The 22903-nt window shown below is 29.8% G+C and overlaps 2 protein-coding genes across 18 annotated transcripts in view; both read left to right on the plus strand.

Annotated features, from left to right (window-relative positions):
- The window catches only part of LOC112463812 (G protein-activated inward rectifier potassium channel 3-like), an 18170-nt gene extending 4750 nt beyond the window's left edge, over window positions 1-13420 (plus strand). For 3 of the 10 annotated variants that reach the window (XM_025030409.1, XM_025030417.1, XM_025030418.1), the window contains 8 exons: window positions 2666-2780; window positions 3232-3464; window positions 3742-4015; window positions 4092-4284; window positions 4382-4603; window positions 4832-5079; window positions 5371-5615; window positions 5828-6005. In XM_025030409.1, coding sequence (XP_024886177.1) covers window positions 2666-2780; window positions 3232-3464; window positions 3742-4015; window positions 4092-4284; window positions 4382-4603; window positions 4832-5079; window positions 5371-5615; window positions 5828-6005 — 1708 coding nt within the window. Of the gene's footprint in view, window positions 1-722; window positions 1045-2665; window positions 2781-3231; window positions 3465-3741; window positions 4016-4091; window positions 4285-4381; window positions 4604-4831; window positions 5080-5370; window positions 5616-5827; window positions 6006-6464; window positions 7197-11982; window positions 12045-13075; window positions 13176-13218; window positions 13306-13353 lie in introns of those variants that run through there. The other 7 variants (XM_025030414.1, XM_025030411.1, XM_025030410.1 and 4 more) reach the window with 7 other exon arrangements.
- LOC112463810 overlaps window positions 5938-22903 on the plus strand; it is a 23593-nt gene continuing 6627 nt past the window's right edge. Inside the window, exons 1-3 of one of the 8 annotated variants that reach the window (XM_025030403.1) lie at window positions 5938-6005; window positions 13354-13610; window positions 22382-22835. In XM_025030403.1, coding sequence (XP_024886171.1) covers window positions 13363-13610; window positions 22382-22835 — 702 coding nt within the window. In that variant the 5' untranslated portion in view covers window positions 5938-6005; window positions 13354-13362. Of the gene's footprint in view, window positions 6006-12003; window positions 12201-13353; window positions 13611-16728; window positions 18775-20860; window positions 21557-22381; window positions 22836-22903 lie in introns of those variants that run through there. The other 7 variants (XM_025030401.1, XM_025030402.1, XM_025030407.1 and 4 more) reach the window with 7 other exon arrangements.

Consider the following 22903-nt stretch of genomic DNA (forward strand, 5'->3'; position numbering starts at 1 on the left):
ATGACAAATAAAATGCTTTTAATAGGAAATTAAATTAATAAAATAACAAAATAATTTCATTGATAATTCTCTGTTTTTTTTTTAATACTATAAGCGATAAATAGCCGCAGTCAGATAACTTCATTATCGAAACAGAAAATCGCTGCTTACTCTGAGGACGTTGATTACATTTATATTAACTATTTTTTAATTTAGTAAAAATAGAAGTTTGCAAAAATTTGAAAAAACTATCTTTTTGACACATTTTGTATAGATATAGATGTTTCTCACGAACAGTTATTATTTCTGTAGTCGTGTAATAATAATCATTAATTTTAATTCAGATTCTCTTTGAACAATTCAGGATTTGTCTTTCTTTGACAAAAATGTAAAAAAAAAAAACATTATTTGTCAACTTTTGACATTATGTATATTTCTGCAATTAAGGCTTGCATTAAAATTGTCTGTTAAAGTATGCTCTAATATAATTAATCGGACAATTCCACCATCTATTTGTCTCTATCAAAATAGTTTCCACAAACCTTTTTAATAACTTATAACGATAGAGTGTAATAAAAGTTATAAGTTAACTCGAAAATTGACATTTTCCTAGAAAAAAAAGTTTAGCTTAAAATTTATTGAAAAATTTGTCAAATAAAAGATTGTAAGATACACTGATAGGTAATACAATAATATTTTAGTAGTAAAGTATATTTTCGTTTTTGTGTGAGTTATATCTATTATTCCGCAAAGTTCAGTCTCCCAATTGTGTATTCCTAAATAATTTTATCCAAATAAATGAATCGATTATTTATTTTTACGATATAAAGGATAGAGAATAATGAGTTAAATGAGTAGCGGATATTAAAATTCATCGATCTTGCGCCGATCGCAAAAAATGGAAATGACGAATTTAGAACGTCATTCGTCGGATGCTGAGAAGATGTATTATGTATGTGAGACAGGCAGGTTATCGGGACTACGACGGGCGATCTCACAAGTGTCTATGATGGTCGTCAAAGCGACGACTTCCGGCGAAGCGGCATGGCGCGAAGAATTGCTCAAGTAATCATTCTCAATAAGCCTCTCTTTTCTTCTTGTCTTTCTTCTCTGTTTCGTACATACCGCGAATCACACATTTAGGTCACATTAACTGTATATATTTATACATGTAAAATGTTTCGATGCTATTTTACTTAAAAATTCTCTTAATTCTTCTAATTTGAAATCGGTTTCTTCTCAACAACGTGCTTTTGGTTAATCATTGCATATAAAATGTTGTTCAAAAGTTCCATTTCACTTTTATAAAGAACACTTTCATAAAGTAAATATTTCCGGACAATTTAAAATATTACAATGATACAATGATTACAATATTACATGACAATGATAATCTTTTCATACAAATAATGTGGAAAAAGAACATTTTATATGCCGCATGATTCCCAATATTCTTTCATTTTTAGCCGAACAAGCGTGGAATTTATAAACGGCGAATATTTCATTAAGATTGTATGCGAGAAGTATTTCTTGTTTCGAAATAATCGCCCACGTTTCATCGAGACGAGAAAGTGTTCACGATTATGGCAATTTACGACAAGCTTATAGTAGCATAAGCGTAGAAGAGACACTCCGTTGGAAGATCGTGACAAGCGAGTTTCTAATTGCAAATTTTTTTTATGAGAATTTATTTCTTATTATTTTTTTTTTATTATCAGACGTGTAGGTATGTAAGCACTCATCCACATCACTCACGCATTCGTATATATGCGTAAATTTTTTATGTATACAATGTTAATTATTACATATATTTTTACAATAATTTATTTAATATTAATTATATGTTCTTTCTTCTTGTCTCTTTTTTATTAGAAATAAAACATAAAATAAACACGAATTACATCTTTTCCAATTTTTCTCACGTGTCATAATATATATTACACATATGTATGTATACTACATATGTATATTACATGTATGTATATTCAGGTCGATATAAAATCGGAAGAGATTAATTTCACGATTATATAATTTTAAAATAAGATCTTGAATGAATCAGTTATCATTTAGTTTCAAATGAAATAATCATTGGTCTGGTCAATGGCGTTCTAAATTCGCGTGATTTCGCGCAACTTTCAACCCTGACATATTGACCTGTGAACGCAAATAGATCGACGGCGGCTTTTGGCATCGCGAATATTTACGAACGTCATACATACTTTGAAGTTTGTTTGCATTTTTACAAACATAATACTTATGGAGAACGGTTGCTCCGAAGAACTTATTCTAGTTTATATATTATAATCTTTTTTTTTATATTTCTTATTAACTTACTTAAATTGAAAGATTATTTAAATTTTTTAAAGCTAATAAGCTATCTCTAGCTATGTTAAATAGTAATAAATACAGATTTCTGAGTGCTCAAAGAGATGGAACTCGATGAGTATCCATTGCTCAGACTTTGAATACTTAAAGTCTTTGATCTACAGATCTCCACAAAAACGACGAGATTATATAATAACACGTGTAAACCGTTGATGTTTCACTGACTAAAATTATATTCTAGAATTGTTAACAATTATTTTTGACACAATTTACAATTAATCTGTTTATTTACAGCCCAAATTTGCACGAATGGAAGATTAAAAGCGGTTTATAAATTAATTTAATTCATTTTTCTTTTAAGGTATCGCCAAACCAAATTTAGCACCAGAAGAGTTCGCAAAAGAGTTGTTTTTAAACATGGTGACTGTAATGTCGTTCAAGGAAATGTCGCCAAACGACGTCGGCGATATCTTCAGGTAAATATTTTTTGCATAAAAGATATTAATAAAAGAAAATACAAATTCAAGCTTTAATTTGTAATATAAAACATATTATAATTTTTATTGTTTCAAAGCATATTATAATTTTCTTAAATTTGTTATCTATTAACTTATATTTGAAATAAGTAAATTTTTAGTATAACTGATTATTTCAATTAATCACGGTTAATCAATAATTAATTGGCCAATTATTGAAAAAACACAATAATTGCAATTAACCAAAACCGATAATATCAAAATGGCCCATTATTTTAAATATATTATATTAATAAGATGTAACAAATCAAAGAAATTAAAAATTTCTTATTTATTTTCCATTTTTATTGTTTTTAATAACTATCATATACATTCTCTAATTTCATAGATATACGCTATTTTGTTGTATTTATCATAACAAGAATTCTACAGTTAACTAATTCATTTGCAGGACATTTTCACAACATTGGTTGATGCACAATGGCGATGGACGCTCTTGGTGTTCTCTATGAACTTTTTGTTATCTTGGCTAGGGTTCGCGCTTATATGGTGGCTGATCGCGTATAGCCATGGCGATCTTGACCCTCAGAATTATAATAATCAGACTTTCACCCCCTGCGTCGTGGATATACGTAACTTCGCGAGCTGCTTCCTGTTCTCCGTCGAAACGCAACACACAATCGGGTAAATAATTACTTTTACATCATCATATATCTTAATATCATTATAATAATTTGTTATGTTATTGCATTAGTGTGATTACTATATCATTATAACTTATAGATATCACTATTATATTATCTTTCTTTTCTCTTTTGTTTTCTCTTCTTCGTCACAATCATTACAATTTCAATCTCTTTCTTCTTGTCTTCTCGTTTTTTTCAATCTTTTCGTTTCTTATAATGTAATAATTCGTAATTATGTCAGCGCATTATTTTTTATTAAGATATAAATGATGTAGATATGGGGCGAAGCATACGACGGACGAATGCCCAGAGGCAATTTTCACATTATGTATTCAATCGATGACTGGAGTGATCCTGCAAGCGTTCATGGTTGGCATCGTCTTCGCCAAACTGTCACGTCCTAAAAAGCGCACGCAGACCCTACTCTTTTCGCGTAATGCTGTCATTTGCCAACGAGACGGTCAGCTCTGCCTTATGTTTCGCGTCGGTGATATGCGCAAGAGCCATATCATCGAGGCTCACGTGCGTGCTCAGATGATCAAAAGAAAGGTAATTGTATATCTCTATTGTGTATAAAGAAGAAATAAATGGCATGTTTGATTGCAGTTATTTGTATACATTTCAGGTTACTAAGGAAGGTGAATTGCTGCCATTTTTCCAGACGGAACTAAAAGTGGGAGACGATGGAGAGGAGGATAAGATTTTCTTCATCTGGCCTACAACGATCGTTCATAAAATCGACCGGTACTCGCCACTGTACAAGGTATCGGCCAGCGATATGTTGCGAGAACGATTCGAAATTGTCGTGATATTAGAAGGCAAGGATGTTGTCATGTCTTGTTGACAGTTTGGAACGAAATTTGAAATTCTTAGCTTAATATAATAACAATAATAATTGTTATTAATTACTGATAGGAGTAATTGAATCCACCGGCATGACAACGCAAGCGAGAAGCTCGTACTTGCCGTCGGAGATTTTATGGGGTCACCGATTCCAGCCGATCATTACCTTCCGCAAGGAGACTGGTGAATATGAAGTAAATTATTCTCTTTTCAACAACACTTACGAGGTGGATACCCCACTTTGCTCTGCCGCTGACCTCGATCGCATTCGGGCGATGCATCGCTCAAAAACTGGTAAAAATTTATTATTTTTCATATATTAATAAATTATACTTATAGTTTATCCTTCTTTTATCTTTACTTTTATTTTTAATATTTTTTACTTTTTCTCTACGTCTTGTATTATATATGTTTCTACATGCATATATTTTATGTTACCTTTTTTCATGATATTTTTTTTTAAATATTGCGAATTAATCTTGTTAATTACTAGTTATCATTAATTGACAATTTATTTTGTAGAACGTCTTAGCTCAAATACATTTCCGGAATATCGCGAAACTTATAGTAGCAGTTCCTTAACGATGTCTTCTGCGTCAAGTCTGAGATCTTCAACTGGCGAGTTACATATGCAAATGCCAATGATGATGTCAACGACTCCTCTAAATCCGATACCGGTGATAATCACTAGATCAGAAGATTCTGTCAGACAAGATAGCATCAATATGCATCCTGACATATCACTGTCGTCTTCTTCGGTACAAAATGAGGTGATGATCAGTTAAAATTATGTAAATAGATGATATGTGCAGGATGTTTTACTATTCCACCAGTTATATGCCATTTTGTAATAAATTATTAGCGAAGAGATTTCTTTCCAATGTTTTAAGAATCAAGGTCTCTTTTATGAGACAAATAGATACTGCTACCAAGTTAGCTTATTGTGCAGACAGATGATAATTAGTATTACTATAAATCTCTTATCTTTGCAAATATACTATTATAATAATAACATTGTAACAATACAAGTTATATATAAATGATATTTTTTCAATATTTAGGTGACAACGGAGGAACATCATGATATCAAGACTTCAAAAGATCAAGAGGATTACGATCGTGCTTTGGAGAATATTAATGCATCCTTAAAGAAAAGCAGGAATGAGAAGGAAGATAGAAATGGATTAAAGACAAAGTTATATTTGAGAAGAAACGAAGAAGTGAGATCGAAATCTAAATCTGTTGTAAAGGAAGGTCAAGAAAGCGATTTAAAGAGCTCACCTTGCAGAAGTAATTCAGATATTAGGTAGGCGAAAAATTGTATATATTCAATTTTGTGTATGTGTATGTGTATACTGTGTATATTGTATAATATGTATCTATACATGTATATGCCAAAAAATATTTTCTTGGAATATTTTGTGTTATTCATTTAATTAAAACATTTTGCTAATGGACGATTATTGAATTTAATCGTTCCAACGGACGATTTAATTCAATTTAAATTTTCTAAAACAGACAGAGGAATACTGCAAATTCTTCAGAGTATCCCGTTATGCCTAGAAAGTCCAGTGTGTCCAGCGATGATCACAAGATCAAGGACATTTCCGAGAAGACAAATTTTATTATCAACGAGGAAGCATTAATAACTGATCCTAATAATTCCCAAAATATATCTTTAACCGAGCAAACATAGGTAAGTGTTACAAGAATTAAGCTCTGCTCATAACACATGAAATCTACATACGCACTGTATACACAGATGGTGTATAATTATACGTATATATGTAGAAATAAATTAAAGAATGAATGTATTCTAGACAAATATTAAAATACAATTATACATAGTTAAATACGTATAAAATAAATGAATATACAAATATACATATAAATGTATATAAAATGAAACATTTAATATGACAATCGCAAATATTTAGAAAAATGCATTGTGCAATGTGTGTGAAAGAGACAAACAAGCGACTCCTCCTCATTCCTAGTGATTAATAAAATCTTTGATATTTTTGTATACGTCACTATTAATGAAGTAGATAATCATTGTACGAAAGTCATATATTTAATTATTCTGAACGGTAAGTTCTTCAAACAATATTGCTACATATATATTCGTAATATTCTTATACTTCTGTCCGTTTAGTTAGCACATCATTCCTTGCTATGATAGACCACCGATGGCCTCTGCTGGATTTTCTATTCAGTCGTTTGATATTTTAATTATAAACACAAGCATTATCATGAATGTCATTATTTAATATGTAATTATTATATGTATATAGAGTAATTATCATATCATGTATCGTCAGTGGCCTTCGCGGCGTAGCAACCGGTTTTCACTCACTATGTCACATACAGTCATTAAATTTTATTATTATTTTGTTTTGTGTTCTATATATTAAATTATATGTTACTTAACCGTTCATACTTTCACATTAATAAAAATTCGCACGCATAATTGTTCCTAGAAAGTATAAAATGTAAATTAAAAGTAATGCTATTCTTTAATATATTCTTTAAAGAGTTGGAGTTTGAATTTCAACATATCTTAAAGCAACATTTTTTACATTATTGACAATAAAGGAGAAGAAGTTTGAAATAGATACTGTTATTACCTCACTTTATACACGCCGGCGCTTGTGTATGTCATATTTGTATGCGTATACATTGTTACATATATACAGAGTAAACTAATAATAACTGTCACTACTTGAAGTATTTTTCAAATACAAGCGAACAAATTTTTTTAGACTGAAGCTATTGCGTTAGATAAATTCAAAGAGACATTGAGTAGTAGTATTATATGTGTGTGCGTGCGCGCGTGTATGCGTATGTGTGTGAGTAAAGAATAATATTTTTAATTCAAGTATATAAAATGGAGTTATATTAAAAATATAAAAATACAAAAAATATAATAAGATGATAATGTTGTAATATTATAAAATATTGTGATAAGAAAGGGAGAAATTTTCTCTCTAAATTCGTTCATTACGGACGTATTTTAGTGAAATTACAATTTATTAATTTTACTTTAGCGAAAGGTGGATAAACAGAAAGAACAATACTTCTTTCTCATTGTCAGTCAGAAAATTAATTAAATAATTAATTTGGATGTACACGCAAAAAAATTAGTGTCAAGAAACACCGCTGTCGTTTATGTGATGTTCGTGGTGTCATATGTGACACACGTGACGAACGTGTTAAACGCGCGAGACAAGATTAAGAGATTGACTGGTGCAATAATGAGGGCACTTCCCGGCATTAAATTCATCCCTCTTCTATGACTCTCATCATTAAATCTTCACCTAGCCAACTTCGACCAGCTCTTCTTATATGTTATAGAAGGCACATAATCGAAAAAATTTATTTTTGATTAATTTTGCATTTATTCTAAACTTATTCACTCTAAATTTAATTGTGCATATTTTTTTTATATTTACAATGCGTTCGAAAATCAATAAGAATTTTATTAATAGTCTTAGAGATAGCAATGACTGTTATGTAGGTAATTATGACATTTCTAAAAAATTATAGGCACTTTATAAGTCTAAGAATTATATAATTTTAATTTATAATATAGCATTATACCATAAATTCAAGAACTATTTTATAACAATACCAAATATGTAATATTTTCTAAAAGTTAAAATAGATACCAAAATTTTTTTCAAACTGTTTCATTTAAATATATTTAATTTTGATTATTCAGGACAATTCACAATCTAAATTGTCTAAATTGGTGTATGAAGATTGTTATATTATGATTGAGATAAAAATTGATTATATGGATCATGAAACATTACGTTGAATACCAAGGACAGAGAACACTTTACTTGGTCAGTCTTTAATCGTTAAAGCCCGGATGCTGCGTAGTTAGAAGAACTTAAGTCGCACGAATGCACCGCATGACGTTTTTGTGCCCTAGTTAGGACAATTATTTGATAACCTTCACCGATAAATTCGGCTCATTTTAAGCGTCTCTGAACGTAAAAATATATCAATTCATAGTAGACTTTGCGTGACTGAGAGAATGGATTTACAGAGTAATAACAAAATACGCTAACCATCGATGAGCTCAATATTCCCTTTATTTAATACAGCAGGCAATTTGTATTTATGTGTCTACCGATTTTTATATTTACATACACGTATACTTATATAAAATTAATATTGATTCCACTTTCTTGTGTAACTCGTTTTTATGTATTTCTATATATGCATGATATTCTAGGATTCTAGGATTTTACATTATGAACAATTTCTATAATATCATATGTGACTTAATAATCATTTGCATAAAAAAATATATATAACATATACAGGTACATATATATTTTTCAATGTTGAGTTTAAAGTTAAATTAAAAAATGTATAATGCAATATATAACTTTACTATTTGATCACTCTTGATTTGTAAAATTGAATGCACATCATGACAGATTTTCGCGAAGTATAAATAAATCCGCGAATCATGATTCGCGGTGCATGCTGAATAATCTACATATCAGACCGAGGACAGACGGACCGTCCGCATTTGCCATTTGCAAGGTGATACGCTTTTTCCATTCTTAACGTGACAACTGTCATCCTAGACGACGGCCATTGTCATCGGGATGCTATGTTACTCTCGTAACCTTCTTCAAACCGTATCTTATGTTCACGTATGTCGTATGATATTAATTTAATTTAACTAAAAATTGTGGAATTTATCGACTTTTTTCTAACATTCTTCAATGTTTTTTATTTTAAAATATCTCAATGTATGTGCACGCATATACTTTTTAATAATTACATAAAAAATATATGTATAATTACTGTATATATTTATATTTCAAATATTACACACGCATATAAATATAATAATATTTTATATGTATAATACTGTAATCAATTACATTTTATGCTATGAGAGATCTAAAAGATTAATAGTCAATCTCTACGTTTATCTCGGCGAGTCGATAAACTTAACAAATAACTATGTTAGCATAGACACGTGCGCACGTAATTAGATTCAATTGAAGTCATGATTAATAATGTAAAAATCGGTAATTTAAACCGTTCAATCAAATATATATACTATGTATCTCAAATCAGATACGATTCCAATAACTTTGATAGCGCAATTTAATGTCTTTCTAACAAAAGAAATGCAAAAGTTATGGAATACGAAGTTTTAATCTTTGAATTGTGAGCATTATAAAATACATAAATAATATAAATTGAATAAAAAATTGAAAAGATTTTCGTATAAAAGTATATAATGTTAGAGTTATCCTGTTACACTTTTTTTAAAGTTATACTGAATTCAAATATGAATTTAAAAAGCTATATAAATTATCTTCTATCTGTATAATTTATCTACTTAACATAGTCTAATCTAATTTAACTTTCGTTGAGCATGTGTAATATATTGAATTATAATAATATTAAATATATTGACTGTGCTCTAATTTTGATTTTATGTTTACATGAATGTTTACGTCCAAATTGCTGTTTATTATCAACAATTAGAGAATAATTAATCAGTACAGTACAGTAAAATTTTAGACTGTCATTTCTAACGTTTAAAATAGTTTTGTGAACTAGTTTCATACAATATAAAATTATGGGAATTTGACCTACATATACTATCATACCTCATTATTATGTACACAGATACACAAATTATACAGAATTATAATTAATTATACAGAGCACATTAAAGTCGACGATCCAAACTTTGATAAAAAGATCGAGAAGAATCACAAAATAAGTATAAAGATTGCACATATTTCGCACATGTTTCGAACATGTGTAAATGTAGCCCTGAGATACTGTGAAGAAGACGCAGATGATATCACGGATTTGACCGTGAAGATGCGAAACTTTCGCGTCGATTCTCGATCTCGTAAGCTAGTAGGAGGTGGCAAGAAAGAGAGGGATAAGATAAAATAAGAGAGAAAAAGAAATAGGAGGGGGGAGCAGATGAAATGGCTGTGGACGGTCTGACGTCACTCAAAAAGCCTGTTGATGCATCTTTTTGTCAATGTGAGTTAGCTCGCAGTTTCGCGAAACGCTTCGTCATCGATGTTATACGTATTTTCTCGTCGTGAAATATCAATGTAAACGCGAACGCGATATCTAGCATTTTCACAGCGATGCATAAAAATTCTCTAGAAAACGTCAAAACTCCGAAAGATGAAAGAGGAAAAGTGTTTGGTAATTCAGTTTGGAGGTGAATCGTTATAAGCATGCGCAATTTGTGGAGATACGTAAATGAGAATGTAAACAGAATGTTCTAAACCGAGGAGCGTACAAGGTGAAGTGGAATGTAAAATAATATTTTTGGAGCTCTAGAGATATTATTCTGATCAGAATAATACACAGACTTTCTTGATTCTTATTTACAATGACATTTGAGAATGCCCCTTAAAGATTTTTGTTATAATAATGATTCTGTATTTCGGAAAAGTGTGGGGATATTATTTTAAATTTTTTATTTAAATAAACCCTAATTGTATTAAAAATTTGAGAATTATATATTTGTAAAGAATTTCATATATTATTATTAATTATATTGTAAATAAATTTCAAATCAACGTCGCGGATAAAATATTTTCATACTTTACGTCAAAATATTTAAGAATCTGTAACTTTATTCGTATTTTTCGGAAAACAATCGTTTTCAAAGATTCGAAAGCAATTGTTATCTTTCAAAGATAAGGCAGAAAATAATTTTTATCAGAAAAATTTAAATTAATAAAAAAAAATCTAATATCTATGAATAATATGAGAAAAATTTACTGCGTATTAGTTAAAGAAATTTTTTTTTATTAGAAATTAGCGCTCGGGATTCGTTTAATCTCGCGTTTGAAATTCGAAGTTGATTCGACACGCAAGCGCAGAGGATTTATGGATCCGCAAATATCTATATAGGGTTAATAGAGGCTTCCATATGTCCTCGCGTGCCCGTTGGGTTTCCGGCGCGGCAGGAAGCGTGCGGAAAGCGGAGAAGTGCCGTCACGCCGTATTAGGTTCATGATATTAAGTCCATTTTATACACTCTGTGAGATTTAACATTAGAATTTTTTTAAAATTTTATGTGTGTGTTATAAATTGCAATTATAATATTAGACTTATAATATAGATGGAGATAATTATTAACATAAATGTATTAATAAACAGTAATACTAATTATAGATACATAATATTTTAATTACATAATAATATGTGAATATATTAATGTAGAAACAATATTATAGAAACAATTAATATTACGATACGTAACGTATGCGTGGCTTGTATGCTTTATTATCTATGCACACAGAAATAGTAAATACATCTTATAAGTGCGTATGACAATATAACATATCAAGCTTATTATTCAAACCCTTTCAAATTTTCTAACACAGAATTATAATTCTATATTTGTAATTTAATGTCTTTACAGGTGTAAATAAAATATAAGCAGATATTCTGATAATTTTTCAAGTAATTTTATAAAAGTATTTTATACTTATTTATTATATTATAGTTTTTACATTTAATAAAAATTGCCTAGTATATTTTTAAATCTATAGAAGAACTTTATAAATATGTAAATGCAAAAAAAAGTATCAAATATAATAATTTGCGTAGTAACAATTTTGCACCCAAATATATTTGCCCCCTTTCTATACTAGATTGTTTAATATGGGCTTTATGCATGTACGATGATTAAGGCGTGCGTACTACCACCGCCAGCGCGCTATAAAGAGATAAACGCTATGGCGAGATCTCATGTGACTCGAGAGAGCGAACGAACATGGGTGAATTTAAAACAGTCGTAACCGTGACGCGCGTACGTGCGCTCGGTGTGAGTTATTGGAAAAGCGCGGAAAAACTACCATTACTTTCGAAGGTATGCCATTTTACTCTTCATAGGAAATACATGGAAAGGAACGAAATTACAACGCAATTACTCACTAATATTTTAATTTAATATAATTTTATGTTATTAAAATAATTTTAATTTAAAAAAATATATTATGTATCTATTATGTATAATATATTATGTATAAAATATATTAATCAACTGTTATATGTAGAAAATTATAAATATAGTGACAATAAGAGAAAAAAATATTAGAATAATATATATAAATATATATTTTAAACGTCTAATAATAAATTAAATATAAATTAAGTTCAAATATATATATTTTTTAAAACTTTGCTCTATGAGCTGTAGTCTATGTTTTTTATTTATTTGAAAATAATTCACAATTCTTGAGAGAATTCTATTAGAGAAATTTTAGTCGCTAGTACGACTAAAATGACAGCATTTCTACGTTTAGAAAGTTACAAAAAAATTTATAACACAATCTCCTATAAAAATAAATTTATAATATTTTGAACATAATTATTTAAACGCAATATTATGCAGTTTTTGGTTTGCAAAACTATCTTAAATGTGTTAAAATTTTCGCGCAAGTAAAATCATCAATTTTGAAGATTTCATGTCGTTTCGTTGGCGGCGCAAAATCATTCCAATAATTGTTAATTGATTGCCTCTTTTACGAATAAAAATTCTCAATCAAATATTGAAGACGCATCATAATGACAAATTTATTGATCGTAATATCTACAATTTTATAATAGCGAGAAGAAAATGCTTCTTTCGCTTATTCGGACTTACGTAACATATATGCTAATCGTGTGTAACAAGCTGCTTGTCAATTAGCGTAATGTGATAAATAATGCTCAATTGTCAAATGCAACTTCTTATTTACCCAGGGACGATAAAGGTCCAAAGCCTAAGAAGATCGAGCGATGCTGAATAATTGGCATTTCATCTCAAAGATCAAATCAAAATCAGTGCATTTCAATTAATAACTAAAAAAGAAGTAAATAATAAAGAGAACAATCAATCCATACAGATTAAAATTGAAGAAACAATCAGGAGAATCGAAATGAGATGATCATCGTAAGAATAGATCTTAACAAATCTAAAAGAGAAGAAAGAAAGAGTGTGTTGCAATGGAGTCGAAATCAGAGCGATTTTCTTCTTGAAGAAGAAGAAGATGATGGATGAGTCGTCGAAACTTTTTCGGCTTCCGGGAACTATCGAGGAAGAGGAGGAGGAGGAACTGCAGAAAGGGACAGAGGGTCATAAAACGAAGGAATTACTAGACAACGCAACGGAATCTCTTATTCTGGGTCAAAAAGGCGGCTCAACACTTTCTACTTTACCAAGGAATGTCACCCTTATCAGGGTCAGCACTCAGGGTAGCAGCATCGCCGGCGGTATCGGTCGACAGGACTCCACCAGGTAAGAATCTCTCTGATTCAGATCATTTTATTCGTCTAAAATTTCTTTATTTTTTTTGTTCAGATATTGCAAATTCTATCTGTTTTAAAAATATTGAACAAGATCACGAGTCTGTCGCAAAGTGGTTTATTTTTGGAAGAACGCTATGCTAAAAGCGGGCGCGTCATATTTGTCAAGTAATTATTGGCGCTTCTGCTCAACAGGTGGTCTCCACGGTTTTAAACAAATTAGACAAAAAAACAGAATAATTCGTATTTCGATAATTGAAACGTTAAACTTGGATGGACGTGTTTGAACCCTTACGGAAAAATACAGAAAGACTGCTGTAGTTGCGAAAAAAATACATTAAACTATAGTAAATATTATACAGTAATTGGTATAATTTTGTGTAGCGTAGTATGGGGCGAATTATTCTAAAATAAAAAACATTCTATAAATACAAAACCTTGCGATAAAATTATGTTGCGTATATCTATAGTATAACATGTAGGCAAAATTTGGTGATAATAATGTCGCGCATTATGGATCTAAATGACGATTCCTAAGAATATAGCGAGTAAAGGGTAAACACACATGGTAATCTTATTTGCACATGCACATTTAACACGTAATACGGATGAAACATCAATTGCGCGTTAATTGTGCCTGATGGTGACGGACTTATTCTTGTATTTACCACGAGACATTGATGTATTACATTTACTTTTATCATTGGCAGGCAAGGTTCTTACGTAGCGAAAAATAATTTTGTCGCAAAGTTGTCTCTGCTACATATTAGATATAGAAATTATCTAACTTTGCTAACAATTATGCTTCATTGCCAATTATTTGATGTTATAAATACGATGAACACCCTGTATAACATACTATACAAGATTTATTTTAATTTGATCAAAGACATTGATTTTAAGAAAAAATTTTAAATAAAAGATGAACTCTAAATAAAAAAATTTCAAAGAGGACATAAAACAGTGCAATTGATTAATATTAGATAGTCTTTTGAAGGTCATAAAGATTCAATTTTTTGAATAAAAATTCCTATTTTTTATCCTCATATTTTTGTAATTAATCAAGACGTTTTTAAAACACAAACTCTTTTTTAATTTCCTAATTTATGTGTCTTTGAAGTTTAACTATCGTCAACATTACTGTCACTCAAAGTATGCTACGTGAAGGTTGCCCGATCGGATTTATACTCTTTATGTGCATGTGTGCGAGGCGCGCGTACGTGCATATAAGGTATGAAATCTTAATTCTTCAAACATGTTTGAAACATAAAAATTATTTTCGCAAGAGAACTGATAAGTGAACTGACTGATTTTTGGGGATATTTTATTTTTGGGATTGTTTAGTTATTAATTGCGAATTTAATAGACAATTGAAAAATAAATTTAAAAATAACTGTTGCATTGTTTTTTTTTACAAAAAGTAAAATTGCGATCATGTTACACAATTTAATAAAATTTATGATTGCTGAAAGCAAAATTCTTATTGAAAAAGTTACAATCAATTTTGCGATCGTTAAAAGAGAAGAGATCGTCAATTGTGCTGTCTTTGTTGAACCGAGCTGCTTGTTAATTTAATTGAATGGTTCGTTATCGCCATGTGATAACGGTTAGTTGGATCTGGTCCGGCCGCGAATGATACAGAAGAAACGAATCGATCTTTTTTTGCGTATTTAATTCACATAGATCGAAATTGTGTTGATCATGGATCACGAGAGATTAAATATTTCGAAGAAAAGACCTATTTGTATGAGGTGCAAACGAAACCGACGGTTGGTGCAGTTGTTTCACATTTCTTTGTCGTTTCAATGCTGGATTACAAAGTTTGCAGATTGTGTGACACTTAAGGTTATTATTAGACAAGATACATAGGTTTATTTCTTGTCCCTTCTTTTTTATAAGATAAATATTTGTTCTTTTTAAAATTGCTTTTTTTATCTTTATTATTTCTAAATTTTATTAATTAGGTTACAATTCAGAACCTTAGATAAGAGAAGAATCTTACACCAAAAAAATAATATTTATTTGTATTATAACTTATAAAGCTTTAAAAAACAAGAACCATTATGATTTGTCTAATTTTTTTATATTAACTATTATGATTTTAAAAAATTTAAATTTAAATTTTTCAATACAAAATTTGATGTAAAAACTAATTAACTAAATGAGGACAACAATCTACGACAATATTACGACGAGTCGAGATAAGAAACATAATTAGATAACATAAGAGACATAATAAGAAACAGAACAACAAAGTCGATTATTCATAAGTTTTCATAACAGTATTAATTAATTTATACGTCAAATATTATAAGAAAGCTGTAATTAAATTTAACAATAAGATATATGTTTAGAACCAAAAGACTTAAGGTTTAAGTAGCCAAAACTCACAAACCATTTAAAGAATACCTAATATATTATTTTTATTCATGTTATTATTTTATATTTTGTCAAAATGTTTAGAATAAAAAAGAGTATCTATCTAAATAATTAAAAATATTCTAATATAAATTTATGTATTTTATTTTTTGTTCTTTGCCGTTTTAAAACGGCGCGTTTTATTTGTTTTGTATCAAAAGTTTTCACTTCAAGAAAATCTTTAACGTGCTACTGAAAGGCAAGAGTGCTATTTATATTTTTAAATTAATCACATTTTTTTATTTCTGTAATAAGTTAACTTCTATAGTCTCAAAATATTAGATCATCTAGTACCACAAAGTATGTCAAAAAATAGCAGTTTCTTTATTTAAACTAGGACATAATAAGAAATGTGTCTTTCAACAACCTTATATATTTTCAACACATTTTATATTAACATTATACATATTAATCTCATAAATGGTATTTATAAATTGATAAAATATATTGCACGTTTAAATAATTATTTAACGAATAAAATTTGATTTTGTTTTTATCTATATAATTTTTTTTATGTACATCTTATGGTCTGATTTTTTAAGTAAAACCAAGTAGATACAAAAAATTTAACAAATTATGGTTACTCTCTGACTAGGAAGCAAAAGATAGCGTCTTGCTGTCATGTTTTGCATATATCAGCGCAATTTCAGCAGCCAGTCAGATCCTGATAACAAGATGCCAAGACGCCGATAAGAAGTACGCGACGTCAGTCAGTCAGTCGAACGAGAATCGCGCGTGAATCGTGAAGTCGTTTCCATCATCTTTTTTCATTTTCGATCATTCATTTCGATTCTAAATTCTAACATTTCGCGATAACCGTTAATAATTGCGATATTTTCTCAAGTTTTAATTAAATAGTAAATAGTACGAAATTAATAAACGCCAAATTGATTATCTTATTATGTATTACGCGATGATAAAATCATCGGATTTCTGATATATAATTTATATCTACGATAATTTCTTTAGTCTGTATAATGTGCTAAAAAAAAGAATAAATATAATTAAAAATTAGAAACTAAAACTCTTTAACAATTGTCAATCACTGTGTGCATTAGTATTTAAATCTTCAGTGACTTTCGATCACCCTGTATATTGATATTTCAGCCCACCTTGTATATCTTGTGTGACGGATAGTGTAACAACGTACATCATATGACTATTACTAATCATGTGACTACTAATTATCACGGGAGAAGAAGAAGAAAAAAAGACAAAAGGTGCAATTCAAAATAACAGATTTGTCATTAATATGAATCTTTCTATATACAAGTGTAAAATTTATGCTATAACGAATTGTTTTTATAACATATCACATCCTATTCGAGTATTATGAAGCATTGTTATATCAGTTTCTCACTTTTCCTTATGTGATTCCACAAATCTGTTCCTAACTTCAAAAATTGTAAATAACATTTTTGTAGAGAAATTATGTCACCTTTATGTGATTCCATAAATCTTTGATTATCAGAAGATGTTTGTAAGACTGATACAATCATCTTTAAATATAAAAAAGAATAAATGATCATAATCTGTATCATGTGGTTACTGTATCGTGACTTTGTTGGGTATATAGTTATAGATTTTCCAAAAGCAGAACCGGTCATCTGTTCATCGTGCGCGAGTGACGTAACTGACGCGAGTGATCACCTATTCTTCGCGAGAATAGGAGGAACAAATAGCGTTTTGTTAGTGACCGATAAATGGTGCTCGATGGTCAGTGCGTATATAAGACATATGTATATAAGACATCGCAGATGACCAGCTACTCGCAGCAGTTTATCTTGCAGCGGTAGATCCACCACTACATGCCAAGTGCGCGTGAGCCAACTGATCGAATCACCTCAGAAGAATCATTATCAATGAGTGCTTCGCAAATTAAAAGACCGATTAAAAAACACAGAGTCGTAGTTAAAGTAAGAGGAATCACACAAGTAAATACGAAGATCGAAAGTGAAGAATAAATATCCGGAGAGCTTATACTTCCGTGAGGAAAAAAAATTTAATACAAGACTACTGAAGATTTCATTCTCAATTCTCTAAGCGTATTCACAAATTAAAAAACCGATTAAAAAAGAAAAATCTTTCTAAAATTTCGAAAAATCCTTGTAACTTCGGAAAACCATAAACGTTCATGGAAAGGAAATTTGAAGAAAAAAAGAAGCGTACAAATGTTGAAGTTTTATTTAACTCCACATGTGTCTTTGAATTAAAAGACTAATTTAAAGAATGTTTGATCGATGGCAAAAATTCGCAATAGCGACAGTGAATAATGGATCTCTATAGACTATCTTGAACGTCTTTTTGGACAAGAAGTTCAATAAAAAGAAATATGCAAAACAAATTTTAGAATATTAGAAAATTATATATTAAGATTTTATTGAAGAAATAACGATCGAGAGTGAAGAGTAAAACTTTTTAAAGAATCCTGAATCTTTATAAAATAAATATATTTGATACAAGAATGTACAAATGTTGAATGCTACTGAAGTGTTTATTCTAAATATCTTAAACAGACTACGTTCGTAGTTGTCCCGCTATTAAACTACTTGATATTGAGATTAGCATTGTGCATTATAGTGAATCATGAACGGGATGAATGGCAATGTGTTGAAGATGGGCGACAAATCCCCATCGTTGGATTGCGGAGAAGAACAAAATCTAATACCATCGACCACACCGACGACGCCGATAATCGTGCAAGTGACAAAGAACCCGTACTCTTCCTTGAAGTGCAGGTAAATCGAACAAAACACGTTTGAATTTTTATTTCGTTATTTTATCAAAGAATTATACAGATTCCTTAATAATCTCATATTGTCAGTCACGAAACTAAAACTCGTGATAAAAGTATCATGAGCAGCAATATTATTGAATTAATGCAACTGCTGAGTCGCTTGCAGTGCAGTTTCATAGAAATACTACGTTGGGATAAATTAACAAGTATCGACATTGCTCTTTAAATATTTCAGTACACAAGATTTGTGTTTGCGTGTTTAAAAAACGAGAAACTAAAATATAAAATTTACAAATTGAAAAACTGTTTACTGATACAAAAAGACTTTTAGGTATAGATTTAAAAATATATATATATACATATGTTGTTTTTAAGTTTTTCCTTTTTCTTTCTCGAGAGAGACAATGTGATGTTCCTTTTTAATCTGTCCACAAGAGTTAGGACGATCTGCATGTAAAAAAATTGGGACATTAAAAATAAGATATTTTTTGTAATTTGAATTAAAATTTCGTACTAGAAATGTTCGCAATTATTAGCTGCAATTGATTAGTAACTAAGATATTTACGATAATTATTATCTTACCAAGAAACCGCTATGAATATACTGCTCACTGCACGACGCGTGAAAAAATGCACAATGATTGCATTCTTAACAACAACATGATGGTGACGAAGCAAATGCACAATTGATAACATCGTTCTCTTTCAAAACAGACTACAAAGAAATTTATCGTGATAATTCTGATAAAAAAATAATTATCAAAGAGCAGCATTATGTTCAACTAATTTATCGATAAATGTGATAATAAAACAAGAAAAGAAACGCTTAGTCCTTAAATAAAAAATAATTTTTATACAAGGTACAAATACTAATTTATTATTTAATGTGTTCTAAACATAATAAATATATGTATAATTATACAATATTAATATTTATCAAACTGTAAATCTTTCCTTTCAAATATAAAGATAAGTAAAATAAGGAATGGTTCTCGTTTGTAAAAAAACTCTTAAAAGGAATCTAAATAAAAATATTCAGACTAGTATAAAACAATAAACACAGATGTTTATACGATACAAGTTTTAGCTGTTATTTAAATCCTCTTTAGCTAAATTACTAATCAAACATATGAATATTTGCCCGGTCATATTTATCTGAATTTTTTGTTTAAATTTTTTTTTTTAAGTTTCATTGTTTGCACATATTTATTTATTATATGTTGCTTTTAATTTAACATAAATATATAATAATCACTATAGTATATAATATACATATAATAATTACTATATATTTATACGGAAACACACACATTATGCATAGAATTTACTAATGCTGCTTGTTCTTTATTAATATCATATTAGTATCTTATTGTCTTCCTTGTAAAGAATTTTACAATTTAGCACAAACAATACTCCAGAAATGGTTAATATTTGTCTATTCACCAACTGCTATTCTTATCAACATCTTGTGATGCTCGATAAGAGGATTAGAGATCCACGACGGTATCTTAATGACAGACTGTCCAAGGTCGCGCGAATAAATGGCCCATAAAAGATGAGAAAAGTAGAACTTTTCATCCCATAAATCACCACACATAATTCTAGATTATTTTGGACAACTCGACGTGAATATGATATAAATTATTTTCTTTATCTTTGACAATGATTTTTTACAAATAAATTTTGAACGTTTTTTTTACTATTTTAAACTATATTATAATATTTTTAAAATATATCATTCTTGCGTATTCTTATTGTGTACCTATGTAAAACATTAGTTTAAGTTTTTAGTACATATAATATTCCTGTAATAAAAATATGTTATAAAAATTTGCATTATTTATTTCTTATTATGAAACGTAGAGCAGATTTATAAAATATAAATTCACATAATATTTTTTAATTTTGAGATTAAAATATTCTAAATATCATCATCTTTATATCTTATAGACTTCAAAATGGAAGACTAAATAAAGTAACCGTTGTATTAATATATTTTAATTTGTATTAAAATAATTCCAAATTAATCTATATCAATAATTGATGATTTGTTTTCCTAATTAACATCGATTAATAATTCCGAGAGAATTTGTAAATTAAAAAAACGAATACCAAAAGTGTGATTTATACGATCAGCTGATCGGATAGTATCATCGACCCGGAGGAGACGGCGGAAGTGAAGAATGCCGTCACTGATTAGGCGATTCATTAACGCGTGGCAATAAGTAAATTGGTAGATAACAGCTGCGTGGTTATCGTTCAAAGTTAAAATGGCAACTTCCTTTTTATACATGGCAGTAAAGAGACATCAGGCTCCCGAGAGAGTCTGAGCAGCGTCGAATCGCTGACAGTGATATCTCGTATAAACAACAGCCAACCTCCAGCCATAGTGTTTGTCCGTTATACGCTAATGAGTATAATACAAGTGTTCATGAATATCGAGGTCACGATATGTTATATTGAGATTTATTCACGTTAAATAGAAGTTAATAGTTACGTATAAATAATTCATTTTATATTTTTTATAAACGTTTTTATATGAACGTTAAATATAATGGATTCATTATATCGGGATTAATATACAAAGTTGCTATTGTGAAATCAAATGTGATGATATATTTTGATGTAATTAGAATGTGTTGGACGTTTGAAAATAACAAATAACTTTAAAATACGATAACGTGGCGAGATATCAAGGCTTTTAGCCCGAATCATTTTACGACGTTTTGGATTCATTATGTCAAAGTGCAATAATGATGATGAACAATGCACAGAAATCCGTGGTAAGTAAAAACGAAAACAAAGAAAAATATCTATTAAATAGGTAACTGAAAATACAATTTAATTATTATTATTGTACAAATAAACAAATTGGGATATTTGGCCTAAAGCAATTTTCACTATTTCTATCGCATCCGAAAATGATTAAAGATTTATTGAAAATTCACTTTGAATTTAGCCTTTTAAAGCTTTAGACTAGTTACTCTAATTATTCTTTTTAAAATATATTTTTGCTTTTAATATAAATTTTAAAAATAATTTAATAATAACACATACAGTGGCTATCAAATTTTCCGCCAAAGTATAATTTTATCATACCTGTCTAAATATATATTATATATTACCTATATCGTAAACTCTCAATTATACCAATATTGTACATATAGTATATTTCAAATTGACGGTATCAAAAAAGTTCCATGTGCAATAACGGTGTATTTAATAATTTCCAAAATAAAATCACATCTGACAAAAGTTTCCTGTCACAAATAGCAACTTTGTATGCTTATAACGGTTTTATCCAGCATATATACGTTTGTTTTTTTATTTAGTGTTCCACCTTATAGTAACAGCCAGATACCATGTCGTTAAATTGTCAAAATGTCGTATCATACAAATTTAATTACGTGGAACAGTGATTCGCACATGTCGGGTAATAAAAAAATATTCAGAAATATTGCTACGACATTGTATGTTAAAAAATTATTAATTACCCAAGCAATTAAATTGTCGAAAGAAATAATCTTCCAATATCCAAACAATCACGTAAACTATTAAAGAATGATTTGCTTCAACGTACTTTAACGAAAATCGTATCTATATTTCAGGAGTCGATACCGGGCTGGACCGACGCGGAAGTTGCGTCGTCGCGCCGTCCTGAAGAATGGCGATTGCAATGTGCTGCAATCGCGCATCTCCCGGCGATCGCTGCGTTTTCTGCAGGACATCTTCACAACCCTAGTGGACACACAGTGGCGTTGGACGCTGTTATGCTTCATGTTGAGCTTTCTTCTATCCTGGCTGGGTTTCGCGGTGATCTGGTGGCTAATAGCCTTCACTCACGGTGACTTCGAAGAACAGCATTTGCCGCCTTTTCAACCGGAGAACAACTGGACGCCATGCGTCTACAACATTTTCAGCTTCACTAGCTGTTTCCTCTTTAGTATCGAAACCCAGCACACCATCGGATATGGCAGCCGTTCTACTACCGAAGAATGTCCCGAGGCCATATTTATTATGTGCCTTCAAAGTATCTCTGGCGTCATGATCCAAGCTTTCATGGTGAGTGCGTTTGGGGAATGTTAAATATCCTCTGCATATAAAACGTCAGATAAAAGATTAAGTTTAAT

This window comes from Temnothorax curvispinosus, unplaced genomic scaffold (assembly GCF_003070985.1).
Source record: "Temnothorax curvispinosus isolate PA1 unplaced genomic scaffold, ASM307098v1 QBEX01013686.1, whole genome shotgun sequence".
Classification (NCBI taxonomy): domain Eukaryota; kingdom Metazoa; phylum Arthropoda; class Insecta; order Hymenoptera; family Formicidae; genus Temnothorax; species Temnothorax curvispinosus.